This window comes from Cyprinus carpio, chromosome A4 (genome assembly GCF_018340385.1).
Source record: "Cyprinus carpio isolate SPL01 chromosome A4, ASM1834038v1, whole genome shotgun sequence".
NCBI classification, from domain to species: domain Eukaryota; kingdom Metazoa; phylum Chordata; class Actinopteri; order Cypriniformes; family Cyprinidae; genus Cyprinus; species Cyprinus carpio.
In genome coordinates, this window is record NC_056575.1 from 14,210,820 (window position 1) to 14,236,978 (window position 26,159).

Below are 26,159 nucleotides of genomic sequence, written 5' to 3' on the forward strand. Positions count from 1 at the left end.
TGTGTATTTCTCTGTGTGTTGTACTGTGATGTGACATCTGATAGCTGAAGATAGTTGCCTGGGGCTGAGGCGCTGCTCGCACACATCTCTTAACAACCAGTCGGCAAGCAACTGTGAGAAATAAATGCAAATTGTGCCCAAATGCTGCATTTACCTGCGCTGCAGTTTCTGGAATTGGAGGGTTCACTATGACATGCATTCCTAGTTGTTCATTTCCTGTGTGCATATTTATCAGCACAGCCACTGTCGTTATATCCCTCTGCAAATCTCTTGGTATATTTAATTAATTCATTAATATTAGTTTTAATCAAGTTGGGATCTGATCATCTTGCTGTATCCCTGAGGTTCCCTGTTTTTACTTTAATACATTTTGTTCGTAGTTAACAATCTAAAACAGCTCAAAACAAATTTGACTCGAAAATCATTCCTCAAACCAGCCAACTTTTCTTTAATGAGATATAAATTAGTGTTCCAGCTTGCACAAAAATGCCTGGAATGTCAAATTAAAGTGAATAAACTGCAGACACAAACACATAAGCACAAAGCGGTCAGTGTTTGTGCGTCAATGAGAATGCAGCCCTGCTGTGGTCATTTTGAAGGTGAGGGACATTGTTGTTTGCAAGTGGATCTAGAAGCAGCAATAACATTATGACTCATGGTCAGACATTTGTTGTATATTTTGCATTGGATTGGGAGAGTTTGGGGACAGTTTATGGCTGATGAGAGTTTGGAAAGCATACAATTGTTATTGTACCATGAGCTGCTGAAAACAAATGAAGCAAATAATTAAAAATTCTAAGTGGTACATCTAGATTAAAACCTTGAAGTTTATCCAGTTATTCAAGATTGTTAGTCCATCTGAGATTTTACTAACAATTTATACAGATTAAGCATGTTAGATATAAACAATCAAAATCAGGTTAATACACATAGAAAGTATTAATTGTCCCGTAGAAGTAAAAATCACAATTGAGATATTGCTTTATTATTTCAGTAGTTCCACCTATTGTTGACATCGGTGGGGACTTACAAAAATCTCAGATTGCCTTAATTTGTGTGTTTTTATTTTAAATTTTATTATCTAAATAAAAAAATTTTTCCTGTGAAATAGGAACATCAGAGAAATGTTTCCTCTTGGTTAGCATGTCTACAGGCTTTTCCTACATCTGGTCATGTTTGAAATGCTGTGGTTTGGGCAGTGATGCGGTCAGGGAAACCCTCACACGGACTGCTTATAGATGTTAACCTCAGAACTCACTTCCTGTTGAAGTGCATTGTGGGTTCCGCCCGGTTGTAAAATATGTTCCACTCCATGCAAGTACAAAAACAAAATCTCTGCATGCACCTGTTCTGTTTTTGCACATTTAGAAGGCTGGCTGGTTGGGTGGTATTGCTAAAAGTTTTGACGTTTATTTGCTGAATTTTCTGGAATCTGGTTAGGATAACCATCTCTGTTATGTGTATCCTATTAGCTCAGTGCTGGGATTTTTACAAAACAAAACAAAAAACAAAACAAACATCTGTTTAATTATGAAATATTACACAATAAATTTTGTCAATAGCTTCTCTGGAGTCAGTTAACGAAAAAAAAAAAAAAAAAAAGTTATTATAATATAATATAATATAATATAATATAATATAATATAATATAATATAATATAATATAATATAATATAGACATTTGTGTCTGTGTTTTTAAATGCAAGATAATAATTTTATATAACATTTAATACAATATTTAAACCAAGATATTATATTATATTATATTATATTATATTATATTATATTATATTATATTATATTATATTATATTATATTATATTATAGACAATATATCAGCAATATAAGATAATGATACTAATATTTGTTCAAGTCTCAAATGTTAAAATCTAGATTTTTTTTTATTGTTTTTTTTTATTTTTTGGTTGATGTTTTGATTTGTATAGTTTTATGTTTATTTTTATGGTTTTTATTTTGGGTTTTATTTATATATCATAATTTTGCTTTTTTGCATAATTTCCTTGATAGTCAAGCTAGTCAAGTCTGCTGCAGCATTTTCAAATGTATCATCTTAACACCCTTCTCCAGTATGAAGAGTCTGAGGAGAGATCACAGCCAGTTTTGTCTTACATTATTCCCGTCTCTCTCTCTCTCTCTCTCTCTCTCTCACACACACACACACACACACACACACACACACACACACACACACACACATACACAATTCCCACCTCTCTCTCACTCTCTCTCTCTCTCTCTCTCTCTCACACACACACACACACAAATACCTGTTTTGCTGTGAAGGTGTGTGCTGAATCGGTAGCTAACAGCAACAGGAGACCAGCCATCATTGCTGCAAAGAGAAATAGAGAGAAGAAAGAGGGCGATAGATGAAGAGAATGAAGCAGCTCACAGCATGTTAAAAGGAGCAGGCGGACCCTGAGCTTGTGTCTCAGAGTGCACACACACACTCAGTCTCTGCTGCTGTCCCTTGGAGCGAACCACATGCGCTCGCTCCAGCCGGTAATTAATAGACAGTGTGTGAAGAGTCTTCGGTCGCTGAAACAGGAAGAGGGAGAAATGCTGTGAAGGACGTGTATCACAATTTAACCGTAATCTGCTGCAGACCTGCTTCCCACGAGCCTCTGTGCTGCATTGAAGGAAAGAAGTGTTAGAAGAGAAAGAGAGGAGGAAGACAGGAGGAGTATGCGCTCAGTGCATGCACCTGGATGCTGGTTATTGGCTGCGGAGAGCAAGCGTGTGTGTGGGCAGGATGATATTTGAAGCTCCTTAGTGCAAGGGGCAGCTTTGTGAATGAGCGCGTGTGCCAGCAGCCACCTGAGGCTCGCAGATCATGTGAGGAGGAACTAACTTCAAGATAAGGAAGAAAAAGTGTTGAGGGATCCTAAAGAACGTGTGAAAATATGAAGCGAGGAGCCGAGTTTTCTGTGTTCCAGGGCGGCAGCCCACCTTGCAAGTCACCGCAGCCTCTCCCGGACAACTTAAACCTCCGCAAGCAACGTTCTCTTGGCAATCTCGTGCTGCTTAGTGATGGGGAGCAGAGGGTTTATGCCTTTGACTTAGATGAACCACCGTGCCCACCTTCATCAGCCTCCGGGACATCGTCTTCATCGCCCTCGCCCCAACATGGCCGAGGTAGCGCTCGTAGACATCCCGACAGCACCACCCGAGCTCGGTCACTCTCGCTGTCCCTCACCAAGGTGCTTTCCCAATCCGAACACTCCCTTATACCTGTGCCCTGGGGTTGTCAGTCCAACCGGATGGCACCTGCACGTCAGCACCAGAGGCCTGAGCTGGTGGAGAAAGCAGGCAGCTGTAGAAAATCGGATGAGGACCCCCGGGCAGGTCCGGCAGGCACTGGAGGAGACTGGGAGCTTGAGAGTGCCAGGGAGGAGCAGGCACAGCTGGATAAAGAGGTTATACTCACTATGTTGGGAGACCTGGAGCAGGTTTTGAACCCACAGACACGCCGTAAGTGTCACTCAAACTCATCAGTAGCATACTGTAAGAGTCTTTGATCGTGCTTGCTGTTGTCATGATCATTTTTATTCTTGAACTCTGGGTCGAGTGTGTGTGTAACTGCATTAGATATTGTTCTGGGGGATATCTGGTTGAATTATGTTCTCTAATTGTGCTATAGGAGAACATTTAGAAACTAATGAGGTGCTGCCATGCTGTCTGCTGCTCTGATCAATAGCTCTATTTACCCTCCCATCGGTGTGATCCATGCTTTTATTCCTAGTCCATCTAGTGTTAACTGTCAACCACGGGGCTATTTGTTCACAAGCCCACCACCTCATCTTATTGAAGTAATTCAGTTCCCTGTAGTTCAGTCTTATAGCAGCATTCTTTCACACAGCATTTTAAGGAAATGTTTTAAATGCTATTCCATATTCTTTTAGTGGTCACTATAACTATTGCTAATGCTTAAAGGGATAGGTCACCTAAAAATGAACAATCTGTCTGAAAATTACTTACCCTCTTTTCATTCCATCCCTTTGTGCATTTCATCTTCTGTGAAACAAATGAAGATGTTTTGAGAGAAATTCATTGCTTTTTGGCCATACATTGAAAGTCAGTAGGGTCTGATGTTGTTTGGACTCCAGCGTTTTTCAGAATATTCTCAGATAAGAGAGAAGTACATACAAGTTTGGAATGACACAAGGGTGAATAATTGACAAAATTTCAGTGTTGGGTAGATTTATGTTGATTTTATTCAAGATTCTAATGTTAGTATTTTACATAATTTTAGTTTTGGGTTATCTTTTGAAAATTAGGGTTTCGAAAAGAACTTAAATTTCACTTTCAGTTTTGATCGTACAGATAAGAGCAATACATCAATCGAATCTGTAAAGGGGTCTACTTTTTTTTGTATACAGACATAATAACAACAAAACTTTGTGCTCTTATAAAATAAAGATAACAAACAAGGAGTGCTGTCTGCAGCCTTTGTCTGCGCTGATCTTCAGTTACAAACGCGTCATTAAAACGAACTGTAACTAAGTGAATACTCAACACAGAGACATGAGAGAGATATCTATAGAAAGCCTGACATGTCTACTTTTAAACTAAACAAGTGCTGTCGAAAAACAAATATTCAGTGATAAAGTAATCCATATGAAAACAACGCGATGTCTGTTTTTCACGTCTCCCTTCATTATCTTCTAATGCGACCACGCCCCCGCGCTGAACGCGCTTTTGAGATTCAAATGTTTCACTGAAGCTGACACAAGGGTGAATAATTGACAAAATTTCAGTTTTGGGTAATCTCTTCAGCGTTCTGAACAGGTTTCGCTATGGAGATGAATCATGCAGCTTTTTGAGGATGTGCTATTACATAACCTGACAAGATGACGATAAAAAAACAATAATGACAATAATGGCGACAAAAAATTTACAAAACATTGAAGTAAAAACCCATCGTAGTGACCAGAATTTGACTAGCAAATAACCAGTAACCAGCCACTCAGAACCCCTTAACTACCACTTAGCAACACCTTAACACCCACTCATAACATATTAAGAACTGCAATGCAACACCCTATCAACCAACCAGTGCATCCTAGCATGATAACGGTCAATTTTATACAGCAACTTTTAATAAAAGTCTAGGTTTCTTCGACCAAAATGAGTCGTCATTTACTTTTGCATGACCATATTCCACCCTCTCTCTGATTATTTAGTTTTGAACATGTTTTTGCTTCTGTACTTTAAATTTTGAATTAAACAGGTTTTTGCTATTGTTATGAGGGCGCAAAAACCTGCTGTGTCACACATTTGAATCTCCATTTGAAATGAGTGATACAGTACTACACAGCACTGAAGTATGCAAAACACAAACCTCACAATGCATTCGACACAGATAGTTTTCACACTGCCACAATAAGGTCAAATCAGTGCAAACTTTCAGCTACCATCTGATCAGACAGAGTCAGCGGTGTGTCCTCACGCCCTCCTTTGCTGCTGACAGGCTCAAGTGGTGTTTGCAGAAATGTGTCTGCTCACCCAGAGGGCAAAAAGTGCACAGTATGCCACCCAGAGATCTCTTGATTTTCAAATATCTGAGTCAGAAGCTTGTATTGTTTGTTTGTACCCAGCATTCACATGCAGCGAGAATAGCCATGCACCTGCTATGTTTAAATTGCTCTGTAGCTCTATATGTGAGATGTAGGGGAGAGTAATGACTTGCCTTACACAGTTTGGCTGAATGGTCCATTACAAGCCTCTAAAACAAAGCCTTCTGGGTAACAGAGGCCCTGATACATTCACACTCAATATGTGTTTGTTTGTGCTCCAGGGTCATGTTTTTCTGTAGGGATCAGGATGGTCAAATAGTTAAATTTTGATTTGTGGGTTTGGGTGTTTTTAATATAAGTCATATTTTGTAACAAATTAAATCATCTGCTGTAAGGAGACATTTTATACTGTTTTATACCATTAACTTTTTTAGATTGCAGTTTAGCCATCTAAAACTGAATATAATAATGCACCCAGTGCAAATTGTGTCTGATAAGAATATAAAACAGCCTCAAGACCCATTTCTCAACTTTTTTATCCCTCTCATTCTGGCTTTGGATTGGTGGTTAGTCATCATGACACTCTCAAACTTGGCTGTGCTCTTCATCAATCTTATGCACTCTCAGACAAATATTCCAATTAGACGCCTTGACACAGGCTTAATTGCATAATTGCTTCTGTTTGTCAGACAGTTTGCCTTAAAAAAAAAAAAAAACAGATTGATTTGACTTTGACTTGTCCAGTTCTTTCAGCAGCAGCTCAGACGTGCTAACACTCAATATGAGGAAGCGTTTACTTGCACAGGAAAAAAATAAGCTTTGACCTTGAGGTATTTGACAAGTGAGAAGTGCTGTTGGAAATAGTTCTGGGTGTAAATCTTAATGCGATTCATCATGGTTCAGATGGGAATCACCTTTTATTAGTTGGAAGTGATGTTGGTAATTAATTAATTATTTTTTTTATTTTGCTAAGGACTTCTATCAATCTCATTAAAATGTTCAGAAAGGTCACATTTAAAATTAATTGTAAAATTAATGTGTATTGTGAAAGTAAATATGAAAAAAATGAGCATTACATAAAAAAAGTTTTGATGTAATGCTCATTTTAAATGGCCACATATGAGAGTTTCACTGCAACACACAAGCAACACACTTAAGATCAGTGCACACATATACTATGTGATAGATTTTTTTCTATTAATTAATAAGTGTTTTACATCATAGCTCATGCCATTAACATGGTATTATATATTCAGGGGGAGTCTGTAATGCCAGATATGATTGGATCTAATAAGTAGGTCTCTGATGGGATGTGAGAACCCTGCAAGCCTGCTGTTAGACTTCCTACTGCCATCATCAGCTTGTATGAGTGACTCTATGAGTGTCTTTGTTCAGTGAGTTTAGTGCAGTGGAAAGAAAGCACTTAACTGAACCTCTGCAGATCCAGAACCTGTGTTCTAGTGTTGTTTTCATGAACAACACTTTTAAGCAAACAAATCATATTCAAATCAAGTTTCTTGCTTTGTAAAGCACATTATTGCCTTTGCTGTATTTTTTCTGGCTTTGTTTGGTTTTTTTTTTAATTTTTTCTTTTTAATTGTTTTTTTTTATTTTTTTTTTTTTATTTAATTTTTTTTATTTTATTATATAAAGATATACTTTGCTATAGTTTGTTTAAACAGCATTTCTGGAGTCTACTTTGCATCTCAAATGAATCAGTTGAGTGAATGACTCAATGTCTCACACAAAAAGGCACTCATTTGTCACTAACAATAATGCTGAAGAAAAGGTTCACTGAATGAATCTGAATAAATCTTTATGGGGGAACAGATCCAAATAACATTATATTGATGAATCTATATCCCCACCATTATGAGTTCATACAGAGTTTTCTCTGCTTTTGTTCAGAAAACAAGGATGCAAATATGTGCAGTAAAATGATTAAGTCTGTTTAAATTTGACATATTTCTGCTTTATAAGCAAATCTTGCTCCAGCCAAACTTTGAGCCAGGCTTAGGGGTTAAGAAGTGGTGTCATAGCGCATGGATTACTCTGTGCTTCGCAGAAAAATGATGACTGTGAAATCTGTCCCTTTATCCCATCAGCTGCACAGCAAGCTGTAACTTCAGCGTCTGAGTTGACATGCAAGAGCAAACACCCTCCGCTCCATAACCGCTGGCCGCAGCATGTTTGACTGGTTCATATGCCCAGTCTTCCAGACTATTTACTAGCAAGTGACTTGGCACCTGTAACAGGGTCAGTAACCAATGTTTTCTTCTCTCTGTCCATCAGGGGAGGATCCAGAAGCTAGACGGATGCGTACGGTGAAGAACATTGCAGATCTGAGACAGAATCTTGAAGAAACCATGTCTAGTTTACGTGGGACACAGATTAGCCACAGGTGAGTGTTGGGTCATTGGAATGCACAGAGGGAAAAAAAGATTTTTGCAATGAGTTCTTGCAATGTGTTCTGTGACTGCAAAGATATATATATAAATATATATATATATATATATATATATATATATATATATATATATATATATATATATATATATATCATGAAAAGAAAGTTAATTAGCTCCAAAACAGTGACAGCTGCACTTTCGAAAAGTTAGGTCTCTTTTGCCAATTACATTTTTTTAAAGACATAGCTCAGTTTGGCACTCACAAACAATGCAAACCCTTACTGTGCCAACATCTTTGCTAACAAAGACTCTCACCAATCTCATTGTGAAATGAAAAATGCTCTCATTTTTGTTGAGTTAATCAACCCAAATTCCCAAACAACCAATTACTGCAGAAAATACATAAGCGTAACCACATTTGTCCAGCTCTGGAATGGCCTATTTCAGCACCTCTCTCTTTATCTCACTCACAATGTGAACATAATTTCACAGGATAGTGGTTCAGAGGCAGCGCTCTGACATGACAGATGGTGTTGGCCCTCTCTCTCTCTCTTTCCCTCACGGGGAGCATCTTCTTTGGAAATCAATGCTTGGCCTTTTTTTTTTTTTTTTATATAACACATTGCCTCTCAAAGGAGCCAAAAAGGTGTTAAGACACTTCCTCACACTCCCTCGCCATAAAGCTAACCAGTAAAGAGCCCATGAATCAAAAAACTCCAATGCTTGGAGTTCATAATGGTCAGATATATATTGTTGACACACAGCTGTCAGGCTGTGCTCGCAATGAATGAAGATAAGCAAAAACGGTTCTACACTGTGACAAACTAAACAGACTAATTCAGTAGAATATGTTTTCTAACATACGGCAGGGTTGCACAGATGGAAAGAAGATAGCGATCCAGCCAGGACTCTTTTTATTGTACGGTAGAGCTCCGTTTCTCACCTTTGTGACACTGTTTGGTTGTCAGGAAGTTGACCTGTGTTTTCTTGAGACATTGGCCCACTATGTGGGTTCCATCATACATACATTGGAGTCTCGCAGGAGCTTTTAAAATTGACTTCTATTCATCTCCAAGCATACCATATGGTATAATTTCTGAAAGAGTATAGAGTGTAAGTGTCCTTTCAGAATCTTCTGCCCACACATATTCACTGCTGTGTTGGGAACACCACAAAGCTCTATTGATCTGAGCCTGTTTTCATATTTTGAAGGTTCTCAGAGCTTAAATATTGTATTGATTGCTAGAAAAAAAATATATTCTTCAAGGTCAACACATCATCTCAAAGAAAATAAAAATCCCTTTAGAATTAAAGTAAAGAATTTCAAGGGGATTTATCAAATGTTGACTCATTGAGTAGTTACTATAAAGACAGCTTAAGTTAAATATTTTTAGTTGTTTATCTATTTATTATTAATTACAAATTATCTTAAATATTTTTATTCATTTGTATTGCAAAATACATTATCTCCAACAGTCTACTACAAATAAATTTCATCTTTATAGTACCCCAAAACTTTAACAGAAATATTTTTATTTATTTCCAGATTTAAAAGAAAAAGATCCATTTTATACATAATGCAGTTCAGTGATGACAAATAAGATATGAAATTGCTAAAATTAACTAAACACTTATTTTACAGTGTTTAATCAAAATGTACAAAAATATTTATGCATTACAAATTGACAAAACATTTTTTTTTGGAACCACTTGAAATGTTGGCAGATTTATCCATCTAGAGCTTGTTTCATGTCCCATTATATGTACTGTGCATGTGTATCTCAAAGATACTGTAGAAGATTCCAAACCATCATAAGCCGTAATTAATTACATATGTACCTGATCAGCACTTCCCTATCTTCCTGTAATACTTCCTGTAGAGCATTTTTCTAAAAGGATGTTGAAATAAGCTCTAGCTCTTTTCCCACCAGTGGCTTCTGTGAGTGTTCTGTTGTGTTCCTTGTTGTGTGTCCATTCAAAGGATAGCAGAGGAGGATGGCAGATTCAGAAAAACGCTGCAGTCTTACCATTTCCCAATAGCACAAGCATGTTGCTAAGAGACGGGTGTTGTCGAGAAGACGAAACATCAGCAATGTATATAGTGGAACTGTCAGCTGTCATGAGGAGTGACATCAGAGAGGGAGATAAACGCTGGTGACTGGGCCAGAGGGTGATTCGGGAGATCAATAGATTAGTCAGAGCAACTTGCCCAAATATCCTGCATCCAGTGACATTAACTAACTCCAGATACATGATTTATCTTTTAGCAAGCCATAAAGCTCAGCTCATACACTTCCTGTTGACTTTGATTTGTAGACGAAAAGGGAAGTCATTGTTTCTTAGCTGGTCTGGGTTCTTTGTTCAACACTATTGGGAGCAGTATATAATACCGTACTGCAGGGATGCTCACATTACACAGTTCCCGAGCCACTTTTAGAAAATGCTGGGTGACCAGTGGGCAGCGAATACAGTGACTTTAAACCTGACCAAATTTTTGCTTCTAAAGAAAATTCACACAGTTTGAAGGCCTGTTAATACACACCAATCAATGATGTGTGTGTATTAATTCACACAGTTTGAAGGCCTGTTAATACACACCAATCAATGATGTTGGTATTTCTATATTTATAAGTTTTGCTTCTTTAGTTTGATTATGTTTTTTCGTTATAATTTTATCTAGGATCTGTTATTTGTGATTTTGTATTAATTTATGATTTTATTTGTTTATTTTTTTTGTGATGTTTTAAATTATATAAGTGATTTTTTTTTTATTTTAGCTTTAGTGATTACATATGCTTTGATGATTTTATTATTATCTTTTAACATGTCTATTTAGCTTTTTGTTGTTTGTTTTAGTTATTTTAGAACTTACATTTATGCTTTCAGTTAGTTGCCAAGGCAACTTTTGGAATTTATGTTATTTGTATTTATTTATTTATTTATTTATTTTAAGTTGTTTTTTTCCTATAAGCATATTTTATTTTATTAATTACCAAGTTTTCATTTAAGTTAACGATAACAACACTGGTGTAAATTAACATTATTTGATGTATTATGAATGAACATGAATTCACTGTAATTCAATGTATAGTATATTTTTGTATATTTATTGGTAAAGAATGGTGCTGAATAGTGATTTAAAATTTTTTTTAATTGTTAGTTCATGATATCTAATGCATAACTTAATATTAAAGATGTGTTTCTGTACAAACTTTATTCATTGATTAATTTTATATTATTTATGTGTTTATTTAAATGAAAATTTATTTGGTGTTTTGAAACAATTTTCACTCAGAAATTGTAAATCAAAAAGTAAATTTCACAAATAATAACAAAGAAATGGCAAGTAACACGTTGAACACTGTTGAAACACTGAATTAGTGTTTTCTTAAAATCATCCAAAAATATTGTTTACAGCCCAAAGCCTCCTTCTTCTTTTCTTTTGTTTAATCATATATGCAAGCATGCTTTTCATTCTTATTTGTCTTGTCTACATTTTTGCACCATTTTGTAAACAACTCCAATTGCATAAATCAGCTGTGTTGTGTTCAGACTGCAAAATTCACCATTACTTCTCAAATATTTGTGTTTGTGTCCTATCTATACAAAAACACTGGTCAGTCATGTGTGCGACCATCACTGGCTTGTTATCCAACCTCCACTGCAGCTGAGTCACAAGTCTCACACGAACAGAACATGCTTTAATAGCCACACTTATCACTGGTGGCCACCCTTTCATATATACCAAGCATAGCAGAATAACAATAGGCACGAAAGCTGTTTCTGTAAATGAGACCCTTGGATTGTTCAGTGCAATTCAATACATGTTTTTTTGGTCTACAACTACTGTACCTCGCTTTTTCACAGTATTTGAAAATGTATTTCTTTCATAGGACTTTGTTAACCAGCTTGCATGCTAGCAAACCACTAATGAGGTTCATTCTGAATAGACTTTAATGGTGAGGATAGTAATATACTGGCACTGTAGTCAAGACAACATTGCCTTGGTGCTGATGACTTATTTGTTAAGTGACACTCATTTTGGACCCCCTGCTGTTGTCCCGTCATGCAAATAACCGACTGTCATATTATTAGAGATTTTTTTTATGCTTGTAGATATTGTTTAAACAGACTATTTCATATTCATGAATTTGTACAGTATATTTAATGCTGAATATTCAAAATTATTATTACGCATTCAAATTATAATTTTATTGTAATTTTATTATCTCTAGAGTGGGGTGTTGTTGTTGATTGATATTGGTTTTGTGTTTGTTTTTGTTATGTATGTATGCTGTTTTCTCACACGTTCCAACATCAACAAGTTTGTGATGTGTGGAGACACAGTTCACACATTTATAGTCACACAGTCAATTGTCAGCACTTAACAAAGGTCAGGAGGTCAAACTGAAGTTGTGCCCGCGCTAACATGCTTGTTGATGGGCTGCTGCTAGTTGAAGTGGATTAGACATGATGGCACGGTGAGAATAGCTTCCATTTTATGGAGAGCAGCAATCAAACACAGGCACATTGGCAATCTTTCTGCTTCAGTTGGGTCCTTCACACCACGCTGAACATTCACAACCTACAGATAGAAGACCTGCTGTGGAGAGGGACTCGGTCTAATATAGACATATCAAGGATCTGTTGTGGAAAAGATCTTGTAAAGACGCTACTGTATGCATCAACATAGTTATTATAGTTTTGAACATGAGTGTTTTTTAGTTTATTTGTAGTTGATCTTTTTTTTCTTCTTTTTTAATATATATTTTTTATTTTTTATAAGTTCATCTGTTAACAAATATAAAATATCTATTTTAAATAGCTGCTTTACATTTCTGAGATACCAGTGATACGTGTAAAATAATCTAGTGATATGGTTAATAAAAAGTTATACAGTTTAAAAACGTTACACTATTATCACTCTTTAATGTACTACAATTTACAAGTGAAAGAAAACCTTTGACTTAGCAAGGATGCATTGATATGGTTAATATATTATCACTCTTTAATGTACTACAATTTACAAGTGAAAGAAAACCTTTGAATGACTTCTATTTCAAATAATGCTGTTCTTTTGTACTTTTTTCATCAAATAAAAAACTGTTTTCAAAAGTGATAATAGTAAGAAACGTTATTTTGATTTGATATAATTGTTTTATAATCATATTTATGTATTCAACACATACAGTCTGAGTCAGTATATTCAAGCCAGTAGATGGATATTTTAAACTCTTTAATGTACTACAATTTACAAGTGAAAGAAAACCTTTGACTTAGCAAGGATGAAGTCAGCTCTTTCGGAAGCAGAATATTGATCTAATTACCTAAATCCACCTGCAGTCCCCAAATTCTCTCCTCTAATTTCCTCTTCCTCTATTTTTTTTCTTTGTAGTACCCTTGAGACGACATTCGACACCACTGTAACTACAGAAGTGAACGGTCGTGGCCTCCCTGCCCTCTCAAGCCGCTCCTCCCAAATGTCTTGGCGTCTCGGCCAAGCATCGAGCCCCCGTCTTCAGGCCGGCGATGCTCCTAGCTACACGCCACCCAGATCCAGTGCCGGCACCACTGGTCGCTATGGTGACCCCTCAAGGTTGTTATACACTGCCCCCCTGAGGAGAGCGGCCGCCTCAGGGGTTCGAGGGTCAGAGCCGGGAGAGAAAGGTGGGATTTCGGAGGCGGGGCCAGAGGTGGACGTGACCGGATACGGTAGCGATGGTGACATACTCGCCAAGAATATACACGCAGATGATATCAGTGGGTAAGAAACTATGAAATTACAAAACCATGTTGGATAACAAACCATGAAGAAACAGCAACTTTTTTACATATGTAAACTAAAAAGAAGTTAGTTTAAGCAGGTCAGTCGAACTATCAATCACTTTTTTTCTTTTTGCATATGCAATGTTCACATAGGGAAGGCTGTTTGAAAAATGTGTGATTGATTAATAACATTTACACGCATTCTATCAGAGCAGAGAAGCAGTTACAGCTGTCTCACAATATATTCTTATGTGGATGAGAAACACTCATATGCTATCATGTGTCTCTGTTTGGAGGAATAGCTCAGGGTCACGTATACATCAGTGTTTGATGCACTATTGCTTCTGCACTTGCTGTCTCTACGCTGATGAATTGACAGAGAAAGAAAAATAGCTCGAGAAATGAAGTCTATAAAAGACTGACTCACACGGGAACCAAAGTATTGATACTTGAACCTGAAGAAACTTGCATGAAACTGATGGAATTGGGAATGCTAATAATACAATAAAGCTCCTGCAGTCAAAGCTGCAGGCAGTACATCTGTCTTAAACAGTGATTAGCTGCGGCAAGATGCTAATTATCAGAACATTAATGTTTTTGGTGCTCTCTCATCTGTGGCATGTTTAGAACTCCCTGACTCACACCTAAGAGCATTAACACACTGTAAGTTAAAAATGATGCTCATATATACACACAAAGCAGTGTTGTTTTAGTATTATTTTTATATTTTGGATTAGCTTTGATTTTTATATTTTGAGGTTTTTATTTTATTTTTAGTTTAAGTTTTGGTAATTTAGATTTTGTTTTTTAATATTTCTTTTTAGCTTTATTTTTATTTCAGCTTTAGTTTTATTTCAGTTTAGTTTACTATTTTGTCAGTTGTTCAAATTTGTGTTTTTTAGTTTTTATGTTTTATATTTATATTTCAGCTTTATTTCAGTTTTTTTTTTTTTTTTTTTTTTTTTTTTTTTAATAGTTTTAGTTTTATTACAATAACAATGCGGACGCAATGGAAAGCAATTTGTTGTTGTTTTTAAATTTTTTTATATATATATATAAATTATTACATTAAGAAAGGAATTTACCCAAAATATTTATATTTTTTTTGATATTTTATTTTGGATTTAAATTTCTATTTTTTTGGAATTCTAATGTGGTATTACATTTATATTTTTTTTTTTATTTAATCAAACAACAACTTTGTGTGAGAAACAGACTGAATTGTCATAGCTCTCAAATATAATTTGTGCTTCTGCATGAATTTACAACAAATGTAAGAACCAATAGCATTTGCCAACACTCAACAAACATTGTCAAAACTGGAAACAAATATAAATGATAAATGATGAAAAAAATATTTATTTTCTTTGTGAACTTTTTCTATATATAATATATATATGAGAGAGAGAGAGAGATGAGAAGAGAAGAGAGAGAGTATATTATATGTTTCTATGTGTGATGTATGTATGTATCAATATGTATATTATATATATATATATATATATATATATCACTTATTTGATCACACTTGTATAATCCTATGGTAAATGCTCCAAGATAATAGTACACTGTTAATTTGTTGTTTAATCTTTAAGTACCACACAGATGGAGGTCTTTACTCTCGGAATGTCGACCTCTACTCTCGAAATGTTGGACACCCACCAGAGATGACACCTGCTCGAGAGGTCATTCAAAAAGGGGTCAAAGAGATGCAAGGGGAAGACAGGTAAGACTTCCTGTCATGAATCAAACAAATAGAGTTCACCAAAGCATTTACATCATTACTGATTACAGCAAGTGTTTGTGGACACTTCCTGCAATATTATAAATGTGTACATTCACAATACTAGCAGTTCTGTGTCTTTAAGCAGACGACTTGGTGGATTTCCACTCATTTTAGGTCTCTGGCAGGCTATGAAACAGCCAAGTGCTGACGGGTTGAGAGAAAAGCTCATTTAAGAAAGTAAGAAGCTCTGACAAGATTTAAATGAATGTCTGACATTTTCCGTAACTCTGGGATATTGGCAAAATGTTAGAAAATGGAGTTCATTACATTGCTGGTCTCCTTCACTGTGTCATTTGATAATGGGAACCATACATTTTTTAGCAGAAACTCTAATCCAAGTGATTTATATCAATGTGACACCATTTTTGACACTACTTTGAGGGCTTTAACAGAGTTCAGATCAGGTGATGAATGAGATTCAGCATTTTATGGACCTTATATCACCATTCTGTGATCAGTGAGTTGCTTCCTGCCTTTGTCTGTGCTGTTTGAGAGCAGAGATTAATGAATGGGATGTGACTGTAACTGAGGTCCAGACGGTATCATAGAAGCCTGTCAGTTACATATAACCTGCATCTTGTCTGCTGTCAAACTAGAAGATAAGAACGTCTTGTTAGTATCTGTATAAAAAATCTTTGCATTATGAGACTAAAATGCTAAGAATATTTTGACAGGATTCACCTATTGGTTAGTTTCACATAAGTGGAGCAGTCAGCATAATGTCTGGTTCACTTTAGGGCTTCTCTGGACCAAGAACTACTCAGTTATATATCAAGCCTTTTGACCCACATCCATAGTAACCAAACAACAGTGTTTACGAGATGTTTAGGGTTGTACAAATAAAATCGGATGTAATTCTGAGAACTAAATGAAATATAGGTGTTAAAGAATATCTTGTTTATAATTGTATGTATTTTAGGTTAAAGTATTAGTAATTTTGTTGTGTGTTTTTGTGATTTTTAGGAGTATTTTAATGTATGTCTATATACTTATGTCTATTTTTTAGATTTTTATTACAGTTTTAGTTTTAGTTAGTACATAAATCTAAATTAAATTGAGAAATGTTGCCTTGGCAAGTTTTTTATGTTTTTTTGTTTGGAATTCTTGGCATTCAAGCTGTTTCCATTTCCCATTGGTGTCAAATGTTTTTCACAACCAAAAATCCAGTAAACTGGCAGAATCTCGAGCCTAGGGAGGCATTGTATTTTGGTCTTGCCTCCGGTAACAGTCAGTCATTCTGAGGATAAGGATCAGCTGTGCTGAAGGTCCCCAGACTGAACCTCAGTCCCTAGACTAATGAACCCTACCGGTCCAGAGGGGATGTGATTGAGGAAAACTGTCAGCTCACAGCCCCTGCGACTTTGGATTGGCATTGAGAAATTTCTCTCTCTCTTTCTCTCCAATTCTGTTAGCTTTCACTCCATTTGCATTTTATTCTAGTAGCAGCTCATATATTGTATTTCTATAAATGTATTTCACCGACCCCTGACCAATTACCTGCTCTAATTGTCAAGATAAACATGATCCCTGTGCGCTTGTTCTCTGTGGGATGTGATGTTAGGGTTGGAGAGAGCAGAAAGTTCCAGAGGGACTCATTACAGTTGTGGCTTAATGTCGTTTCAAGTCCAATTCTGACTCTTTCCTGCAATGCACTTATAATCTACAGCTAAAGTCATCACTTTGGTTCCTGCTGCAGAAATCTGAATAATACTGTAAATTAATTAAACAAGACTAAGCTATGCCATAATATGCTGTTTTTAACATTTTAATGTGTTTAAAATTATTATTATTTATAATTTTTTTATTATGTTATATTATATTAAAATGTTGCATGGGGGAAACTTGCATTTTCTTCCAAAAATGCTAATTTACTTGATAATTAAAATGTTGCATGGGGGTAACTTGCATTTTCTTCCAAAAATGTTAATTTACTTGATATAGTATATTCATATATATATTTATTTTCTATATTTTATATGTATTATTTAAAATCTCATTGATATTAGACAATGAATTTTAAAGTTTACGTTTTCACCAAACATGCGTTTTTGTTTTTATTTTACAATGTTGACAAATTTTAAGAAAATTATTTTAGCCATTTTTGATTGACCCTAAAGAGAGCACAGGCAACAGTGACAGAGAATCAAGTAATAATGTGAGCCAGACTCGAACTAGCATTGCCTACATGAGCATCAAGGCAAAGGCTGAAGTGTTGACATACGCGGCTGATGTTAGCAACTCATATCATTCCTCAACATGCTGGAGGCTCGCTAACTTTTATCTGTTTAAATAAAAAAGCTAGTCAGTAATGTGTTTGCATATTGTCAGTGTGTAGTAGTGTAATTGTGACTGTCATATGCTTTGAGCAGCCATCTGTGTGTAGAACCTCAAAGAGTGTGACTGCTGAGATTTGGGCATTTAAACAAAGCTTACTCCCTTTTTCTCCTGCTGTGGTGTGTAGCTTAGTTTGAGTCCCTCATGCTGGGGAAATGAGATTATTTCAATCTGCTGTTGCCCTTTTAAAACTCTGACTGCTGAATAAGCAGTGATGAAGCCCGACCAACAGCAATATGTCTCCTATAATATGTCAATACTTTTGCCACGTAGAAATCTGGCCTAAAGTGCAAAAGTGGGCTGCTGCTAGTAAATCTTACTGTAATCTCACAGTGTTGTTTTTAGTAATCCTGTATTAATATTCATTTAAAAGACAAAAGACTGTGTTGACTTGCATGAAACAGGTCATTTTACTGCGATGAAGCCGTTGAAGACAGAAAGGAATGGGAATTTAGTGTCTGTCTGATAAAAAGTTATATATGCATCATTGTGATGATGTCTGGAAATCAGTTGCCATGAGATTAGACCAATGGTGGCTAAAAGTCTTTAGCTATAAATACTCCCATCATGCAACATAGATGAGACATGGCTAGCGGCAGAGTCTGAGAAAGCAGGACCCGTGCGACAGCACGCCGACATGAATAAGTAAAACCCTTCGCTTTCAGACTCAGAGAAAGAGGCTGGAGCTTATGACAGCTTGCTTGCCATTTTTGTACTTGAAAGGAAAGCTTTGGGGATTGGTTTGTGTTTATTCCTGAGAAGGGAGTGAGAGCGAATGAAGATATGAGGGTTTGCGTGTGTTTTGAAGGACTGATGTTAAAATGATCTGTGGTTTTGTTATTCTGTGATAAACAGCAGGAGGATTTTGTAGTGATGTGATTTTACAGTCATTGACAAAGATTCCTATTAGACCAGTGTGGTTTTGTGATGGATTCGGGATTTTTATACACAAGTCTGACAGGATGAATAATTATTCTAAACTGAAAATGATTCCTGCAGCTTCTTTCATCACATTGAAATGGAGTCATGGAGTTCTTTCAGGTTATAGATGGTCACTGTACCATCTCATTTGGTGCAGGAAATAACTCACTAATTGAGATTCATGTGCTCGCTTCATAGATGAATGACTATTCTTACTCTGCTCCCCAAAGCTGCTCTTTTAACTCATTATTGATTCTTCACCATTATATATATATATATATATAGAGAGAGAGAGAGAGAGAGAGAGAGAGAGAGAGAGACTCCTTTTCCTACAAAACAGTTTTTTTTATATAATTACATTTCATTAACCTCATTTATATCAAACATCAAAAACAATTATGTACGAAAAATGATGTCAAACTTCCAATAGGTTATATTTTTTAAACAATCATAAATATATAGATTTTTTACTTCTATTGTGTTGTCTCCAAAATGTTATTAATTTCACTAGCAGGATATCTATGATACAATGTCAGTTTATTTAGAAACAATACATAAACTAGATAAAGTGCATTGAAATTTCTGAAAGAGATAAGTTGCTGATTACAACATTGAGAGGTGCTTTTGACACCATATTTCAAGGACTATGTTTTCTCTGTATTTGAAGTCTTCAGTAACATTTAGTAATATCTGACCATGTTTCCCTTGACTCCCGATCCTGAGACCCCCTGCCAGTCTCTTTGTTTGTGTTTCCTTCCCTTTGCATTCAAGACCATCCATCAAAGTACACCAAATCAACCAGAGCCTGACTCTAGACAGTTTAAGGTCAACCCACATGATTTCTTGTTAACAGTTAACAGTTTCATGTTAATAACATTTTGTTTTCTCTTGAGCCTTTTCTACATAATTCATCCTCATTTTCAGTGTACAAACTTTGTTGGTATGTCAGTGTAAATCTATTCTAACTCCCTCAGGATGTTAAGTAGTAACTAAATAGAAAAAGCTACTCAGACTGTTGTTGGTCAGCACTTTTAAGTTTTGAATGTCAGCAATGAGAATTTACAGAAGAGCAGAATAATTATAGGCAACACAATGCTGCATTCTAAAATTTGTAATCCAGTGTTGATTGCAAATCAGTTGTATCAGATAATCTAGCTCTGTTGTGGCCATTTTTACCATTAGAGGCTTCTGGTGTGCTGGTCCTGATCAATACAGGACCATGATTGATCCATTATTGCTCTATCTATGTCACAGCTTTTGGCAATTTTTTCTAGAGTGAATGATGCAAAAATCAAGCCATTCTCTTATGCACTGTCTGGGTTTTGGGATTCATACTCAATTCTTCATGCAGACGGTGTGCATCTGTTTAGATAATGGATGCATTTGGATTGATCATTGCCCTGAGGATGTAAACAGAAACACTGTCCACATAAACAAACAAGAGGTTTCATTAGTGCCCAGACAGAAAAACCTGGAATACATTACTACATTATATAATAGGTTTTCAAATGTTTTAATGCAGAAGACCTCTAAATATGAAAAAATCCCTCGCAAAGAACTCACTTTCTACAGTATAAAGTCAGCTATGTATTTTTGACTCATTAAAAGTAGTAAATGTATGTTGGCATTGCACTAAAGTCAAAAGCACTGATTAAAATGTTTATTTTGAATATATTATTAATTCACTATAATACAAATATTTTCTAAAGTTCAAAGCAAATTTTCTGTGGCTCCCCTAGCACCCCTTGACCTAATTTGTTTGTTAATAGAAATGTTGTGAAAATTTAAGTTCTTTATATTTTATATAATGTATCTTCTCCTAGGTCATATATTTTTAAAACATACATATATGATTATATATTTTAATAGACATGACATATAAACAGTCTAGAATTCATTCAATTCAGCTCATTTTATAACTTCATTTTATAACTTGGGACTGTTACACTTAATCATCCCTGTCCCTTCCGACCTCACGCCAAAACATGGCACCAAATGCATGATGACTAAAGTAAATAACTGTGTGAAATACAAGTTTTAAATAGTGTGAAATAAATAGCTATGATTCCAGGACTTCATGATTAAGAGGGTGGTGCAGAGCCCATTTAAATGTCCCTTAACTGCATTTTCTTTAGCAGAAACAAATGGGACAGAGCCAGATTGGGCACCAGCACTGTGGTGGTAAAAACTGAATAATAATCATTGGACATTTAGAAATATTTGTTTTATCAGAATCACTGCAGTCGTACTGTTTATCAGCTGTCCACATATTTCATGTCATACAATCACTACTCAAGAATGCAGTTCCCTGGTTCTGTGATTGTGGGTTTGTCTGTTTGAAAACTAGAGCTTCTACATCCCTGAGTGGTGCCAGTGTATTGATTTCCAGAAGTAATGCGGTGTATCTGAAGCTCAGGTCTGCGGATTTAGTTTTTCGTGGCGGCTGGTTGTCATTTTCCTCTGCAATGCAGAAGTCAAGCACATTTTTTTCACTCAAGCCAGTGGATTGACGTTTGACTGTCCCTGATTTCATAAAAGACATTGTCATACCCTGCCTCCACAAGGTCATTTCATTCAAACTGATTTGATTAAGCTGTACAAATACAACTGCTGAAGAACATTTTTTTTTTACTTCGAATGACGCATCTTGTTAGGGCCAGTATGCATTTATTTAATCAGGACCATTAAGAATTTATAAATAGGAGATGGATATTTCCAGTTCCCAAAGTTTCAGTGGCTAAAGGTCATTGTGCATCCTTTCCCTTGTGTTACCCAGCATGCAACTTTAAGTTTGACCCTGACTCTGAAATTAATTTGGAGTCTGTCTCTTCTGGCAACGCCCCAGTTGGATGAGGATGTCTGAAGCATTTCTCAGAGTGCATGATGGGCCCAGGGGAGGGGTGAGGTGTGGGGGGTGGGGTGGAGCTGTAAGAAGTGGTGAGTTGCACTCTTCCCTCCAGCTAGTGTTTCGCAACCAAGCAGGTGGGTTGCATTCTTCCTCTATCTTCTTCCCCTCTTTTTTCCCTCTCTTTGCTTCTATTCTCTTGATTTCTCCTCCCCTGGAGCAACAGCATGACATCGGTGCCTTGCAGATAGCCAGACAGCATCAATCGCAGGGCGGTGAGTTAGTGTTCACATTTTCGCCTCACTCAATAGTGGTCACTGCTTTTGAGACATACTTTGGTATGTTGGTGACACTAACAGGCCTGTCACCGTTTGGTTTTATGTAGCTTCAGGTTAGTATGAAATACTTTGCTTTCATTTTGATGTATGTTGACAAGATTTACTCAGTTTAATTGGATTATTCTTTATGTTGTACATTTGAAAAAAACGTTCAGTGTGTCGTCATATCAGCGTCAACATTGGAAGACTGCTAAATGTTGTAAATTTTCCCTTTGGGGATCATTAGATCGCAGACATTGTTTCTGTAAATGAGTTTCTTTGAAATGAATTAACATGGCATCGTGAAGAATTAAAAAGAATTAACATGGCATCATGTTCTTAAGAATTCTTATGGTAATCTTTGTATTCTTGTTTTTCTTGTTTAAGGGTTCAGATTGATTTATAGAAGTAGAAATGACTGGCTGACGGCTGCATACACTTAAAAGACAGCATTTGTTCTTTATATATATATATACATGTACAGAACTGTTATGCAGCCATACAGACAATGGTTAAATTTCCTCTGAAATATGTTCCTTTGCCATAATTATGCCACAGCATAACATATTTAACAGACCAGCTAGTGATCGAGAAATTGATTTGTTTTGATCCACGTAGGATGCAAATCTAGGTTTATTGAGTGTTATTGTTGCATGGTTCTTTCATCACTGAATATTGCATGAGAATATTACTGCTCGCTTGAATGGATATTTGCACCGCACACTCAAGGAAAGTAAAGTGAACGCCGACACTCATACTGTGAGGCATTTATATAATATATATATATATATATATTGAATTGATATTTGAAACTCATACTGTGGGGAAGTAAAGTGAACTACGACACATATATATATATATATATAAAAATCAATCTGTGGAAAATATTCATCCAACCAAACGAAGGTGTGTGAGTCAAAAACAGTCAGAAACACATTTTATGTAGCAACTTGGCTGATGTGAATTACGGATGGATTTTAACTAGAAAAAAACATCTTCAATAAGACACAAGTGGAGGCAAACATTGCAGGCAGTTTGATTGTGTTTTCTCAGGCTGGATTTGCTGTTATGAATGGACCGGTGTCTAAGGACATAGTCCAGAGACTGCATGTCATCCTAGTATGACTGTTAGTCCTGTCACAGATACAACTCATATAGGCAAGCTTCTAGGGCAGCTCTCTAGGGTCTTTATCTCGCTAGCAGCATTAGGTCTGACTGTTGTTAATGAAACTATACTGAATCACAGTGAAATCATGTTGTACAGTCCCAGTAAAGCATACCATATTGTGGTAGTCAGCTGCTTCTTCCACAGCTTAGTGCTCAGATTGTATTAATTTGATCTGTGTTGGCTTTTAGCATATAAAGCATAGCATTTTAGCATTTTTTCATGGGCAATGTTATGCATAGCAGTCTACAAATGTATGAGAGTGGATAGCGAAGGAAAGTTTGTGGCAATGCTCGGAAAAACATATCTACTAAGTCACAGTTCATTTTAAATAAGAATGATTGGAATAGACAGCATGCATGTTCCTGTATAACAGCAGTGGATAACCCAACTGTGGACTGTTTGTCTCACTGTATGTGGTAATGGAGCTTCCTGCCATCTCAGAGAACGTTGCCACCCTAACAGACTGCTTATCATATATTGCTGTCTGTAGGGCATCACATTTTTAAAAAATAATATACCCTAGAGATATTCACTGACAGTTGCCCCAAAACAGTTGTTCTGCTGAATTATCTGTGACAAATTTTAGTCTAAGAAGCCAAATGCTGAGGTATTATTTACTAATTATTCGCTTATTTCATTAAAACATTAATTGATTAATTTATATTTAAAATAATGTCCATGTGTACAGGAGAACAAACAATTATATTTTGCTGAATTAGCATGAGAAGGAAGCCATTGCTACATGTAAAAAAAAAAAAAAATGCAAATATTTTTAAACAGTCAAATTGTTCAAATCCTAGTCATGTGCTTAATGGAGAGCCATATAATGCTATCTTAAACTGCACTAAAGGGAACTCATTTTCAGCTCATTTTGCCATCATTGACAATGTGCTTCGATATATAACATTTGTCACAGTTCATTTATCATGGTCAATTACCAGGAATATATATTTGAAATGTTACCCATGGCCCTAAGCATTAGTTTTAAAAAATTAATATATTATGAAATAATATGAAACCGTCAAACCCAAAAAGACATTTTTAACATGAACACCCAAAATTAGATAATCTGTTTCCTAATTGCAGCTTCCTGTGAAGTCGAGTTTTTAAAGTAGCGCTTTAGTCACCATTCTGGCTGCATAACAGTGACTGTGCTCTTTTCCTGCTGATGTCATTCTCTCAAAGCAGTGGGCACACACAGCGGGGACAAGGGTGTGTGGAAACAAGACTGTCAAGGTGACCTTAACCAGTGAGCCCTTGCCTAAAAGTGTCCTACTGGCAAAGGATTCCCACCGAAGCTTGAGTACCACAGTTTTAGATGTTTACTGTTACATTAATGGAGGGCAAATACAGAAAAGGCAGAAAGCCCTAGAAATCTCTCAGGCAGGGTAGGCTTTCAGCAGAGTGCATATTAGGAAATTGTCAACAGGATTGGAGCATTTGGTGGTTATTGATTTGTGTGGGTGCTCACTTGCAACACTTTGCACTTCAACTTGCAGTATTAAGCTTGATTTAACATTCATCTGAACTCAGGTCTACCAGCACAACATAGCACCAACAAGTCAATAACTCAACCCAGGTGTTAAATCATTAGCTGATAATGTGTGTCAAGCCACTAGATACTGAAGTCATTCACTCTTGAAAAGTTCCAACTAATGCATAGTTTAGACACAAGTTTAAGGCAAAACCATCGTTGATGTTATGAGCTTTTAATGCATCTTATGCTTGAAATCCCAATTAACTGGGAGGAACACAAATGAGGCTATCTGCCAAGATCTGCCAAGTAATATAGTTAATTTATCTAACTGTAGACTGTTTAATGATTTGTAGCAGCATGTTCCATTTATATAGAATTTCTGCAGTCAGATGTATGCATATATCAGCTTGGCTTCAAATGTCCATCTAATCAGATTTAAGAAACCGGTCTGTTGTATAATAGTCTTTAATTTACATTATTGTGTAACAGTATCAGATCTCAAGCTAAATGTGTCAAGTGCTCCTGGATGTCAGGTGCTCCTGGAGTTAAATAAAGGAGAAACAAGGATGTTGAAAAATCAATAATGATATTTTTAGAGTGATTGCGCACATATTCGCACCCACCGAGCCTCTTTCTAATGCTGGAATCTTCAGAAACACCCACACTTTGGTGTTAAGAGCCCTGCGGGGTCTCTCACAATTATTATCCAGTAGCTTTCAGCCTCTCAAACTTTTCTTTCTTTCTCGCTCTTGTTTTGCATATATTTTAAAAGTTGAGAGAAGATGACAAAACATCCTGGACAGGCACATCTCCTGGGTAGACGTACATATATTGAATTTTCAATGCCAGCATTGTTCTGTAAGCATTACTCAGAATCCTAGAATCGATATGAATAATTAAACTATACTGACATAAGGAAAGAGGTTTGAATATTTTAGAGATCTATTTTTATGTCAGAAGATGTCAGTAAATGCCAGAATGTTTCTCTTTGTCTTTTCTGAATGGATTTCATGTCGGTGTAGCTATCAGTTTTGTCTGTAGAGCCGGGCAGCAAACAGCCACTAGTCGTCAGAGAATTTAACACAATATCCCTATGATCAGATTCATTAAATGTGAGGACATATGTGTGCACACGCATGATCAAACAGAGTTCTCTTAGCAACTTGCAATTGACTTGGCCATGTTATGCAAGTCTGTACAATTCCACCGTGGGAGTAGTAATAACTTCATATGCATTCACACCCAGCTTTACTCTAGGATTTTTTTCAGACAAATAATTTGAAAAGGATGTGAATAAGAATAATAATTTTGGCTGTTTTTGTTTTTGCTTGTAAGGTTTTATTTTTTAACACTTTCCTCTTTTTGTCTTTACAGTTGGGATGACAGTAGTTCAGTCAGCAGTGGTTTGAGTGATACTTTAGATAACCTCGGCACTGATGATCCACCCACGTATTCTGGCATCTCATCTCGCAAAAGCAAAGCAGAACAGGTGTGCATACACTCTAGTCTTATGTATTTTTTCTCTTCGTTTTTATAATTAGCTTTGTATCAGCAATCTGTCAGTAGGCCACAGCAGATTGAACAGACTGAGAGTTTTGGA

General features: G+C 36.2%; 1 protein-coding gene across 11 annotated transcripts in view; it reads left to right on the forward strand.

Annotated features, from left to right (window-relative positions):
• The window catches only part of LOC109076864 (neuron navigator 3), a 282,801-nt gene that overhangs the window by 227,120 nt on the left and 29,522 nt on the right, over positions 1 to 26,159 (forward strand). For all 11 annotated transcript variants that reach the window (XM_042742261.1, XM_042742270.1, XM_042742254.1 and 8 more), the window contains 4 exons: positions 7,830 to 7,938; positions 13,341 to 13,709; positions 15,306 to 15,437; positions 25,934 to 26,048. In XM_042742261.1, the coding sequence (XP_042598195.1) occupies positions 7,830 to 7,938; positions 13,341 to 13,709; positions 15,306 to 15,437; positions 25,934 to 26,048 (725 nt within the window). The remainder of the gene's footprint in view (positions 1 to 7,829; positions 7,939 to 13,340; positions 13,710 to 15,305; positions 15,438 to 25,933; positions 26,049 to 26,159) is intronic.